General features: G+C 42.6%; 2 protein-coding genes across 2 annotated transcripts; both read left to right on the top strand.

Moving 5' to 3' along the window:
• Positions 1 to 1,116: 1,116 nt before the first annotated feature.
• Positions 1,117 to 1,506, top strand: LOC140198450 (histone H2A-like). Its single transcript, XM_072259536.1, has one exon. The coding sequence runs from the start codon at positions 1,117 to 1,119 to the stop codon at positions 1,504 to 1,506; it is 390 nt and encodes a 129-aa protein (XP_072115637.1).
• Positions 1,507 to 12,444: 10,938 nt separating this feature from the next.
• On the top strand, positions 12,445 to 12,756 carry LOC140197426 (histone H4-like). Its single transcript, XM_072257392.1, has one exon. It carries the CDS (start codon positions 12,445 to 12,447, stop codon positions 12,754 to 12,756), a length of 312 nt encoding a protein of 103 aa, XP_072113493.1.
• The last annotated feature ends 489 nt before the right edge of the window (positions 12,757 to 13,245 follow it).

Here is a 13,245-nt window from a genome sequence, read left to right as displayed (position 1 = left end):
GCCGGCGGCCAAAAGCCCTCGCAAGTGCACGACCGCCATGGCCAAAAAAGCGCCCAAGCGGCCCGCTGTTTACAGGGCAGCCAGGCCGTCAAACAGATAGATGGAAGCCAACTATCCGAACACAAAAGGCTCTTTTCAGAGCCACGCACACATTTCTATCGAAGGGCTATAGATATTAAAGGCACATTACGGCACAACCAAGCTTTAACATCTTTTTCAATCCTTTCAATAATCCATATAAATTTGGAAATGGTTCAACAAATGCCGGATATGTATTTTGTATCACACGCATGCTGACAAGCAAATTCTTCAGCCTTTTTATGCGTTTGCTGTCCAAACTAATGGTATAAAACAGGTCTATATCGAAAATAAATTGTGTATGTTTACTTCTGCCTTCATATTTTTCTCTCTTGCTGCTCAATATTTAATTTGATTTTGCTATGGTTGTGGTTTTTGTGGATATGCTGGATTTTTTTGCTCGTTTGTAATAAAAAATATTTTTAAAAAAATAAACTTGATGGGAAATTTTGCAGCAATTCATGACATTTGACAACTTTTACTGAAATTAAATTATTCAATATAAATCATGTTAACCTTTTAGACCTGACGTCAATGGTTCATATCAAATATATTGTATACTCAATACACAATTACTTTATCCCAATCTCTGGAATATTTATAAGATTAAAGGATATTAAATAAAATGAATAATAATTATGTTTTTGTAGAAAAACCTTGCTGGGTTAATCTATACTTGCAAACAAGCGATCTAGAAAACGGAGCTGATTTGTCTTCTTACACAAAATGCTGTAGAATTTAGCAGACCAGATAGCATCTATGGAAAAAAGTACCTAACCCTAAAAGTATTTTTTTCCGTAGATGTTGCCTGGCCTGCTGAGTTCCTCCAGCATTGTGTGTGTGTGTGTGTGTGTGTGTTGCTCGGTTTTCCAGCATTGCAGATTTTCTGCTGTTTCTGATTTATCTTCTCATTGGTCCAATTCTGAATACCTGGCTATCCAATCAGAAAGCGGATTTAGAACCCAAATTTCTATAAAAGGAAGCAACCGCGGGGTTGCTTCATCATTCTCGTTTCGGGCGTGAAGGTTCTTTCTGATCATGTCAGGTCGTGGCAAAACTGGAGGGAAGGGTCGCGCTAAAGCGAAGACTCGCTCTTCTCGGGCTGGTTTACAGTTTCCTGTGGGGCGTATCCATCGGCTCCTACGGAAGGGTCACTATGCTATGCGGATTGGCGCTGGTGCCCCTGTCTACCTAGCGGCAGTGCTAGAATACCTGACGGCTGAAATTCTGGAACTGGCAGGCAATGCTGCCCGAGACAATAAGAAGACCAGGATCATTCCCCGCCACCTACAGCTCGCTATCCGCAACGACGAGGAGCTCAATAAACTGCTGGGAGGGGTTACTATCGCCCAGGGTGGCGTCCTGCCCAACATCCAGGCTGTGCTGCTGCCCAAGAAAACGGGACATCCTAGCAAAGTTTATACTTAAATACAGCAGGCAAAATTTAAAAAAAAAGGCTCTTTTAAGAGCCAGCCAATCAATTTTTAAAGTGCTTGATCACAATTTCGTTTTGGTTCCATACCTCAAATAAGATAATTTTGGAGGTGTAACGTGGTAGTTACCAGAGGTTTCTAAACAGTTTAGGACTGGAGGAACATGTTAAGATGGTGAATGAATTGTTTACCCCAGAGGACTGTGATGGTGGATTGGGTTTTGGAGTTTTGGGAGACTAGGAAATGGGAGAGCCGATAAGGGGACCGGCGACGAGACAGATCACCCTTGATCATACTGGATATCCTAAACCACTACAAATGAAAGGCAGGACAGGCTTGAGGGGCAAGTGGCCTACACCTGCAAGGTAAAATATTTGCACCACAATATCCAGATGAACTTCAGCTTTAACACAGTTTGGGAAGAGAATTCTAGGCCATCTTGTCAGGAACTTCACTTAGAGAGTATTCAGTATAACTACTACCTTACCAGCTTGGGTAGTTTGTACCCTTCATAAATTCACCTTAATTCTTGGATCTCTTTTATCCAAGAACTACTCACCACTTCATGATAGATATTGTTAACTTGTTCCATGGTTGATATGCATGCGCTTTGTTCCCCTGCTTCGCCTTTAATATGTGACATCTCCAACCTCTGAAACCTGAAATTACGTGTCAAGTTTATTGTCATTTAACTATATATAAATAACCTATATATCCATATATAGAAACTGAAGCATTTCTCCAAACTAGGGTGTAAAGCACAGTAATACACATGGTTAAGATTTGTACTGCTAAGCTGCAGGTATTTCATGTTAGCAGCTCTGTAAGACGGTCTGTTGTATTTAGGTTTCGGCTGAGATAAGAGGCTTCTTGTCTAAGGTAGGATTGTGCTGTCAGCCAATCAGAACGGTGGAATTGAGAGAAGGTTCTGGAGAAAGCGGGGCTGAGGTGTGCTTTTTTGGCGGGAGCTGGGAGAAGACAGGCGGGAAGATGGCCGAGGATGCCGTCCCTGTTGCGCAAGGTGCTTTGTGCAGATGAATGGCTTCTAGGAGCAAAGACCGATACTCCCGTGGGAGACCTGTTTATTCGAGATGGATTTCGAGCGACGCTTTGGAAGGCGGCGTGTGCGTTCACGCAGACTGAGAGTCCAGCGCCCGAGTTGGACGACTGCAAGATGAGCTCCGACTTAAGTGCGCATTTGACTGCTTAAGAATAGTGGGCCATGTGTCTGGCCCCAATACAGCCCCAGAACACGCCCCAATACAGCTCCAGAACACACTACCCCTGATCCGTACGACTTTTAGTGTGGGTGGGAGCCGGGGCACCAAGAGGAAACCCGCGTTCTCATGGGGAGAATGTACAAATACGTTACGGACAGCAGTGGGAACTGAGCCTCGACAGCCGGCACTGTAAACTCTACACTCCTGTGCCACTCGCCCCTTTCATTGGACCAGAACCAGGTGAAACACTCTGTCAAGGTCTATATGAATTTATCTTTTTCAATGAGATCACTAAACTCTCGAGAATAAAGAATTAGTCTGCTCAATCTCTGTTAAAGCAAACCTGCCACCCAAGGAACTGATCTGGCGAAGCTTTGTAGAACTCTCTTTATGTTGTCGAGTCATAGGGCTACGGTCACAGCGTGTCTGCCTGAGCTCGTCCCTCCTGTGAGCTTGGCCCATACTTCTCTGAACCTTTCCTATCCATGTACCTGTCTAGATGTCTTTTAAGCATTGAAATTTTACCTGTTTTTACAACTTCGTCTGGTAGCTCATTCCTAATACGTACCCATTGCCCTGTGTGAATAAATTAAACCAGACATGAGTACAAAACCGCTGAGAGATTCCGGTTTGACGCTGGCACAGCTGCTGACACAAAGCACCAAAGCCCCGGGTTTGATCCTGACCACTGGTGCTATCGGTACAGGGTTTGTATGTGCTGTCTGTAACCGTGTGGGCTTCCACTGGGTGATCAGGTTACCTCAACATCCCTAAGACATGCAGATGAGTATATTAAATGGCAGCTGCTAAAGCCCCTAGTTTGTGGGTGAGTTGTAGAGTCTGAGGAGTTGAGAGGAATGTAGGGAGAATAAAATAGATTAAGGGAGGATTAGTGTCATTGTGTGGTTGATGACTGCCATGGATCTGGTGGGATGAGGGGTTAGTTTCCTCGCTGTATCTTTCTCTAAGTCTCTTCCTGTTCTACATAAGAAATAGGATCAGGAGTAGGCCATCCGGCCCATCGAGCCTGCCCCACCACTCAATAAGATCATGGCTGATCTGTCCATAAACTACCTGCCTTTTCCCCATAACCCTTAATTACCCTATGTAAAAACCTATCTGACTGTATCTTAAATATATTTAGTGAAGAAGCCTCAACTGCTTCTCTGGGTAGAGAATTCCACAGATTCACCACTCTCTGGGAAAAACGGTTTCTCCTCATCTCCGTCCTAACTCTTCTCCCCTGAATCTTGAGGCAATGTCCCAGAGTTCTAGTCTCACCTACCAATGGAAACAACTTTCCTAGATAGATCTTATCTATCCCTTTCAAACTTTTGTATGTTTCTATAAGATCCCCTCTCATTCTTCTGAATTCCAGAGAGTACAGTCCCAGGCGACTCAATCTCTCCTCATAGGTTAACCCCTTCATCCCTGGAATCAACCTGGTGAACCTCCTCTGCACTGCCTCCAAAGCCAATATATCCTTCCTCAAGTATGGAGACCAGAACTGCACACAGTACTCCAGGTGTGGTCTCACCAGTACCCTGTATAGTTGCAGCACGACCTCCCTGCTCTTGAATTCAATCCCTCCAGCAATGAAAGCCAACATTCTGTTTCCCTTCTTAATAACCTGTTGTACCTGCAAGCCAACTTTTTGCGATTCATGCACAAGCACTCCCAAATCCCTCTGCACAACAGCATGCTGCAATCTTTCACCATTTAAATAATAATCTGCTCCTCTGATATTCCTTCCAAAGTGGATGATCTCACATTTACCAACGTTGTATTCCATCTGCCCACTCACTTAACCTATCTACATCCCTCTGCAGACTCTCCACATCCTCTGTACAATTTTCTTTTCCACTCAGTTTAGTGTCATCAGCAAATTTTGCTACGCTACACTCAGTCCCCTCTTCCAAATCATCCTTAAGAATATTCTTCCTTTAACTAGTTATTCCAAAGTCTCCTCCCCACTACATTTCGTACCTTTTTTAAAATCCTGAATAAACTTCCATTTGAGTTTTCAATGTTTTATCTGCTCCCTTATCCTGACTGGCTGTGTCATCGTCTGGAACGAGAACTGTACTATCCTCAATCGCAGGGCACTGCAGAGAGTGGTGCGGACAGCCCAGCACGCCTGTGGAAGATTTTTACTCCCTTGGATGTAAGAAATAAAATAAATACAAAGCATCGGTTTGTTGGCAAACAGTTTCCATCACTGGGTTTAAACTCAGGCCACAGCATGGATTGTAATTGTTTAAAAGCTCTTCCACGGTAGACTTATGATCCAAGGCCAGTCTTATTTCACCGATCATCCATCCATTCCACTTGAAGAACGCTTATACAGAGGGCAATTCAGAGGCTGCAAAACATTTTGAACGACCAAGATCAGGATAGTGCAATACAACCACTGCCATTTCCTTTTTAAAAAAAAAAGTCAGTTAAATATTTCAAACGCGAGCAATTCTGCAGATGCTGGAACTTCAAGCAACACACATCAAAGCTGCTGGTGAACGCAGCAGTTAAATATTTCGGCACTTTTGTTGAAACCAAAGAGCCACAATAACAAGATGTGAGAAAGATTAAAGAAATTAGCTTTATTTTTGTCACATGTACGTCGAAACACTGAAATGCGGCGTGTTCTCAAAGGAGAAGGCAGAGATTCCAATTCGCTAAAACGGATAATCCATTTTTTATACCATTGGCTGAATGGAGAATTTTATTCCCGCCTATCATTCAGGCCAAGCAGAGACAAATGAAGTAATGACCAATGAAAATTGCAATATTGCAATCAGATTAATAGATATATAAGGAGAGGCTATGCTTCGTGGTGCTTGTTAAGAAGTGGGATGTTGGGATGAGGTGAAATTGTTAGGCGTAGTGGTACTAAAGCCAAGGCTCGATCATGTCTTTTTGGATTGTAGTTCCCTGTAGGTCGTATCCATCGCCTTTTTCCCAGAGGGAATTATGCTGAATGAATAGGGGCTGGAGCTCCGATCTATCTGGCGCATTTCTCGAGTATCTAACGGCCCAGATCTTGGGACTGGCGGGTAACGCGGCCCGGGACGACAAGAAGATGAGGATCATTTCCCGCTACCTACAGCTCGCCGTCTGCAACGATGAAGAGCCCAACTGTTGTGTGCTGTCATCATTACCCAGCGTGGAGTACTGCCCAACCTTCAGGCTGGGCTGCTGCACAAGGAAATGGGTCAACCCAGCAAAATATACATCTAGACGATCAAGCAAACATTCAGACTGGTATATAACAAGCTCACCAGTCTTATTTCTAAAGGGCCTCAATTTAATTACACGGATTCATGAGAGGCGAAGGCTGGAAATGTGTCCGAATATTCTGCGCCTAGTTCATTTTGGATTTGTGCTTAACTATCTTTAATTTATTAAATTAATGCAATAAATTTGTTGCAATTAAAAACTTACTTCAATCACCTAAATGTGTGTCTCGGGTTGGGGGATGGTGAAGGAGAGCGTTTAAAACCTGGCTCAGTTTTCACGGAAACTTCCCATTGAGTTGATCTGTGCGGCAAACTTTTAAACATTCATTAGCGGATAATACAATAAGGGAAACCACAGGAAAGCGAGGAGGGTTGTTCCAAAAGGTTTCGAAAAAAATAACTCCATGACGAACCCTGTGCATGCAGAAGGCGCAGTTTCCTGCCCTAAATTCATCAATCCACCCGACAAATATTGCAGTTAAACTTGCCCTCATGCTAATTATAAAATTAATTTCATTCACAAGTCTTAAAATAACATGAACTTGGAAGGGGCTTTTCACCTTGTAAGTTATTTAATTAGCGGGATGTATCTCCTAAATAAACTCAAAAAGGCAAGGACTATCCCATATTGAATACTGGTTAACAGCTACCTTAGAAGTTTACAGCAAAAAAGAGTTTTTTGGTGGCAAATGCTTTAATTGGGGAGAAACACGTTTTGATAGCATTTTTAAAAACTGCCACCGTTTAAATATCGTATTTCTGTGGTACAAATACAAATATTCTGGTTACCAAGTAGCAATTGTGTACTAAGAAACGTAGTTTGCATACAGTTCCTCGACATGAATTCAAAAGTGACCAATCAATGGGTTGCATTTTAACCAATGAGATAATTTCACGAACCACCAATCAAAATTTGTAATTGCATCCCGCGGAATTAGCCCAGTACCCAGAAAGCAGAAGCTGATGTAATGGCGGGTGAACCAATGAGAACGTAGTCTTTCACCCAATGACGGCGATGTTGTTAGATTTTGCATTTTGACAAAGATGTTTGGTAAAAGATACGTATTCACTCACATATCTAATAAAAAAAAAGATATTTAAATGCAATCGTTTCAACCGTCCCGGTTTATATGGCGCTGGTGAAACACAGCGAAAACTTGCTGGTCATAGTCATGGTCATAGTCATACTTTATTGATCCCGGGGGTAGCAAACAAAACAACCAAAACGCTATGGTCATAGTCATACTTTAATGATGCCGGGGGAAATTGGTTTTCGTTACAGTTGCACCATAAGTAATAAATAGTAATAAAACCATAAATAGTTAAATAATAATATGTAAATTATGTCAGGAATTAAGTCCAGGACCAGCCTATTGGCTCAGGGTGTCTGACCCTCCAAGGGAGGAGTTGTAAAGTTTGATGGCCACAGGCAGGAATGACTTCCTATGACGCTCTGTGTTGCATCTCAGTGGAATGAGTCTCTGACTGAATGTATTCCTGTGCCCACCTAGTACATTATGTAGTGGATGGGAGACGTTGACCAAGATGGCATGCAACTTGGACAGCATCCTCTTTTCAGACACCACCGTCAGAGAGTCCAGTTCTATCCCCACAACATCACTGGCCTTACAAACGAGTTTGTTGATTCTGTTGGTGTCTGCTACCCTCAGCCTGCTGCCCCAGCACACAACAGCAAACATGGTAGCACTGGCCACCTCAGACTCGTAGAACATCCTCAGCATCATCCGGCAAATGTTAAAGGACCTCAGTCTCCTCAGGAAATAGAGACGGCTCTGCTCCTTCTTGTAGACAGCCTCAGTGTTCTTTGACCAGTCCAGTTTATTGTCGTATCCCCAGGTATTTGTAATCCTCCACCATGTCCACACTGACCCCCTAGATGGAAACAGGGGTCACCGGTACCTTAGCTCTCCTCAGGTCTACCACCAGCTCCTTAGTCTTTTTTTATTATTAGTGTAGTAATTAGTGTAGTAATCATACTTTTTCTCGGATACAATCATCGTAATCATTAACCTGCAACTTTCCTTGAGCTTATCAACTTAGTGTGTGACCTGGCATTTTTGCGGTGTGAACTGAAGTCTCGAAGGTGCAGGACAGTTTCAGCCTGGTGGGTACGGGCCGCAGCGAGGCGGCGGGGCCAGGGCCCAAGACTGCAGAATGAGCTAATGTTTGCCCGTTGCAGGAGTGAGACGGAGGGGCTCGGTCTGCGTCTGAGAGCGAGGAATGGCCCAAGGTTTGCTGATTTAAGTGCAGGGTCAGATTGAAAAGGTTAGGTTGTCAGGTCCGGAGGCGAGGTGCGGGCCAATGTTCAGCATGTTTCTACGCACAAGCCAGACTATGGCCTGCAACTAATGGGCTCCTGGATCGGCTGCAATGATAACTAGCTTCGTGACTTTCACTTTCCTGAACGTCAGTTCTGAATGTTATTTGTTTGCTTCTATTTGCACGATTTTTTTTCTGCACACTGAGTTTTTGACGGGTTTTTAAATAGGTTCTATTGGGTTTCTTTGTTTTGTGGCTGTGTGTAAGGTCTAACATCTGTGAACCTTAATGGATGAAGTTCCAGTTCTCCAAGCAGACTCCCTCTGGTTATTGATTACTCTGTCACCTCTATTGTGCCACAATGTCTGCAAAAATGCTAGTCATTCCCTGACAAACAATTTTGATATTACAGTATAAGTTTTCACTCAGAGACGAAGCCAGGACGACGGGCGATGCTGTAGATGAGAAGCGCATCGGGATGGGCAGCGGTACTTGTAGTATTTGCCTTTAAGATACTGGAACAACAATAAAGACTTCTTCAACATTATTTAGGCACCAAGTATTTTCACTGTGTAAACACTAATGGGATTCTTAATGTTCCTTTGTTACTGACAGCAATCAAGGAGGCTATTCTACCAGTTTATATTGGCTCTTTGAAATATCTGTCGAATTTATCCCGTCCATTCCACATAAAACTGCAAATATTCCAGTTCTAAAAGTTAATATTTGAATACCACCATGTTCCTTGTGCTGTGGCGACCATAAACATACAGGAGCTTTCTCCAAACTCTGCTCTCGGTGGCTTGAGTAACTTGTCAATTACATGTGTGATTTGTCGGAATTTTCGTCTCAACATGAACGATAGGCTCAGTAGTGGAGTCAGAGGCCTACAGGCCCTTCGGCCCACCACGTCAATGCAGATCATCGAGTAGCACAACGCTATTATAGCGCCAGGGAACAGGGTTCAATTCTCACCGCACCGGAGATGGTGTGTTCTCCCCGTGACCGCGTGGGTTTCCTCCAGGTGCTCTGTTTCCTCCCACGTTCCAAGGATATGCAGGTTAGGATTAGTAAGGTTAGGCATGCTATGGTGGCACTTGCAGGCTGCCCCCAGCACATCTCAGACTGTTGGTCATTGACACAAACGACGCATTTCACTGTATGTTTGAATGTTTCAATATACATGGGACACACTAAGCTAATCTTTAAACCATCCCCATTTAGCAGCATTTGGTCTGTAGCCTTCTACACCTTGGTGATTAAATCCACCGCCCCCTCAGGCAGTGTGTTCCAGAGTCCAACCAACCTCAAAGGGAAAATAATCCTACTTCTCTTCCCTTCTAAACCTCTTGCCCTTATCCTAATCATGCTCTCCAGTTTTAATACTGTTAATCTCACTCTGCAGAAACCTCTCCCTACCTTCCCTCCTCTGCCCAGCTGCATGTCTCTTTTTTCCTTCCTCCTTCATGCTTTGCACTGTTGTAACTATATGTTATAATTATGTGGTTTTGTCAGTTTTAGTCTTGGTTTGTCCTGTGTTTCTGTGATATCATTCTGGAGGAACATTGTATCATCTTTTAACGCATGCATTTCTAAATGACAATAAACGAGGACTGAGTGTCCTCATAATCTAATGTATTTATCCAGCTTCCTTTTCCATCTATTCTCCTCAACCACTCCCTATGACAGCAAGTTACACCTTGTCGCTCTGACCTTCAATATCACATGTTAGTTTGATTTCTCTCTTAGAAGGAAGCTTCTTTTAATCTTAATTTAATTATCAAGGATCAACTTCATTGGCCATGCACATTTAAATGCATTAGGAATTTTCTGTGGTGAGTTGATCGGAGAGTGACGTGCAACAGAAAACAACATTCAGCAATTCTAAAGAATAAAGGATTATACTGCCTCAAGTAAACTTCAAGGTTAAAGTGTGGATATGGATAAAATGTACATCAATACGTAAATAGCAGCAAGTATTTACAATGTAGACATGCTGTTCTGTATCTGCACTGTATTCTGCGTTTATTATAGAAACTAGTCATATGAGTAGTGGCTTGGTGAAAGTGAAGGGAATAAGTCACATATTCGTGCTTTGCTCTTTACAGTTTGTAGCTTGGGACCGCTGGATGTCGTGTCTTTTGCAGATCACTCAATAATGTTCAACTGCGCTTAGCTTACGCTTGCTAATTGCTAATAAAGAACCTAACGAAGAATTAGGCTTTTTGGAGCAATCATGGGAGCTGTGGAGTGCATCATGCAAGTACAACAAATCTGTAGGGTCACCAGCAGCAGCAATTGTTTTGGTTTGGTTTGGTTTTGCCACTACAAAGAGTGTTAAAATGTTTACAGTGGAGTGCAGTGGTGGGGTTAATAGACAGAGGAGAGAAGGGAGGAACTAACTAGAGTGGTTGATCGGATTAACTGAAGGGAGAAACTTTTAAGATGGTGCGAAGTTTTTGTTTTAATGGCCCTATAGCTCCTTCCAGAAGGGAGCTTTTGGAAAAGGCAGCTTGCAAAGTGGTAATGTCCACAATGAGTTGTGTCACCATGGTTCGGATATGGTCCAAGTGCGGAGTGAGACACACTGAAGCACATTGGTAGTTCACAGGCTTTAATATGAACAGTGTCAAAGAGAAAAGAAAACAATAAACGCTCGGCCAAACAGGGCCGTTGAGTAAAACACTCAAATGGAAAACGAAGTCCACACTGCAGCTGAAAAGGACAACTAAGAATAAAACGAATACCGCTAGTCTTCAGAGCCAGTCCAATTTCTCAGGCAAGCAGGAATGCAGATAACGAAGCGTTGTTATATCCAAGTCTCAACAAATACTGCGATGGAATGAATGGAGTTAAATACTATCACGATGAAATAATAATTAGCTGACATGTGTATTCACGAGCACAATTGCCGAATCTGATGTGCTGTGACCGGATGATGGCTGCGTAGAATTACGCAGAATGTTCTGAGGAAAATGGAATTTTACCAACTGCCTAGGGTATCCTAAATTGATAGTCCACCTACTGACTTTGGGCTTACTCAGTGTTGGGACCAATCTTCCTACTCCAGTCCATTAATATTTGGCCTATTAATGGATAAATTGGATTAGGAAGGTCACACTGAGATACCAGAGATGTTATCTAACCGAGTTGTTTCATTAAACAAAGCAGCAGAAATGCAATGAACATAAGTGCAAATGAAAAACAGTGCATACAGGAAATTTGGAATTTTAGAAAAAACTGGAAACACTCAGCAGTCCAGACAGCATCTGGAGAGAAAGAAAATGTTAACACTTTGTGCCTGGTATCCCTCATCAGAAATGGGAAAGAGCAAACAAGTTAGTTTTAGGTAGAGAAGTAGGGGGCGGGTGGGGTGGGTAGAACAAAGGGAATATCAGTGATAGAGTGAGGCAAAAGATAACTTAATGTGACAAATAAATAGAAGTTAAGATGAAGGATTAATCATTGATAGAACAATAAAATGCTGAAATACAGGAAGAAAAACGGGGAACATTAAAAACATTTTCAGCATTTTATATTCTTAGTTCAGATTTCAAAGTTTAAGTTCAAACTTCAAAGTAAATTTATTATCAAAGTACATATACAATATACAACCCTAAGATTCATCTTCTTGCAGTCATTCACAGTAGATAAAAGAAAGACAACAGGATTAGTGAAAATCTACACGCAAATCAATGTGCAAAATGACAAACTGTGCAAATACATAAAAAGGAACAAATAGTTAACTAACTAAATAAATAGGTTAGTGGTTTATCATCGAGATCTGTTTTTCCAGTAGTAAATTTGGTCCTAGTGGAACTAAGAACAAAATTTACAGTAAGGGATTAGGATTATCGTCGAGAAATGCGTCTAGTTCCCAAGCATTACTCATTTTCCTCCCATTTTCTCTGATTGTCTAACAAAAATGTCGTTTGCTGTTTTACTGAGAATGTTGATTTGCAAGAAAATACAGAAACATGCACTTATTTATTTCCGACGAGTGGAAGTACCTTTTTGATTTTACTTTATGTCGGGAAAGAGAAAGAACGGTCGAGCGGCGGAGGAGCGTCACGTGACGAAGACTGGACACCCCCCCTCCCCCACACATCCAGTCCTCGTCCTCACCCAGGTCCGCGCAGACGGTGTAAAAGTGCGTCGAGGTGCTTCTGTCGGACATTTCTCAGCCGGCGGTGTTGAATCATGTCTGGTCGAGGGAAAGGTGGAAAGGGTCTGGGGAAAGGTGGCGCCAAGCGTCACCGCAAAGTTCTTCGCGACAATATTCAGGGTATCACCAAGCCCGCCATACGTCGTTTGGCCCGCCGAGGTGGCGTCAAAAGAATTTCAGGCTTAATCTACGAAGAAGTGCGCGGTGTCCTGAAAGTTTTCTTAGAGAATGTCATCAGGGATTCGGTAACTTACACTGAACACGCCAAACGAAAGACCGTGACTGCTATGGATGTGGTATACGCACTGAAACGCCAGGGACGCACATTGTATGGTTTCGGAGGTTAAAAGATAAATCGGGCAACTGTTTAGGAAACCAAAGGTTCTTTTAAGAACCGCCAAAGCATTCCAAAAGAATATTAACTGCCGCTCTCAACAGCAAATATTTTCGTATGTCCTGTAAACATCACTCTTACAAAACATTACTGATCACTATGTCCTTTCCTTTCATGTACTGTACTAATTGGTTAAGTATTAGTTTCATTTTTGGGTGAACATGAGTATAGCGTTTTGGAAAGTGAATATCGGTTGTGTTCAGTGATCGTTTGTTTTGCAGTGAGAAGTTATCCACACAAATGACTGACAGCCAGCAATATATTGCCAACTCAGGATGGTGTAAGGAAACTGCCAAGATAAAAGTTACGCTAGCTTTTTGGAAGGGATCTTGGATATAAAAAGGGGCAATTGATTTGTGTAAGTAGGGAATCTTCTCTTAGGCTGGATCCTGACTAGTGCTAAGAGAGAGAGAGACTGGAAAAGCTGTTGGGCATCAGTGGG

Source organism: Mobula birostris, chromosome 5, assembly GCF_030028105.1.
Source record: "Mobula birostris isolate sMobBir1 chromosome 5, sMobBir1.hap1, whole genome shotgun sequence".
Taxonomy (NCBI): Eukaryota; Metazoa; Chordata; class Chondrichthyes; order Myliobatiformes; family Myliobatidae; genus Mobula; species Mobula birostris.
This window is presented reverse-complemented; position numbering and strand designations above follow the sequence as displayed.

Bases quoted from the DNA above. Each gene is read 5' to 3' on its own strand.
- LOC140197426 (XM_072257392.1), top strand. From the start codon at position 12,445: ATGTCTGGTCGAGGGAAAGGTGGAAAGGGTCTGGGGAAAGGTGGCGCC.
- LOC140198450 (XM_072259536.1), top strand. From the start codon at position 1,117: ATGTCAGGTCGTGGCAAAACTGGAGGGAAGGGTCGCGCTAAAGCGAAG.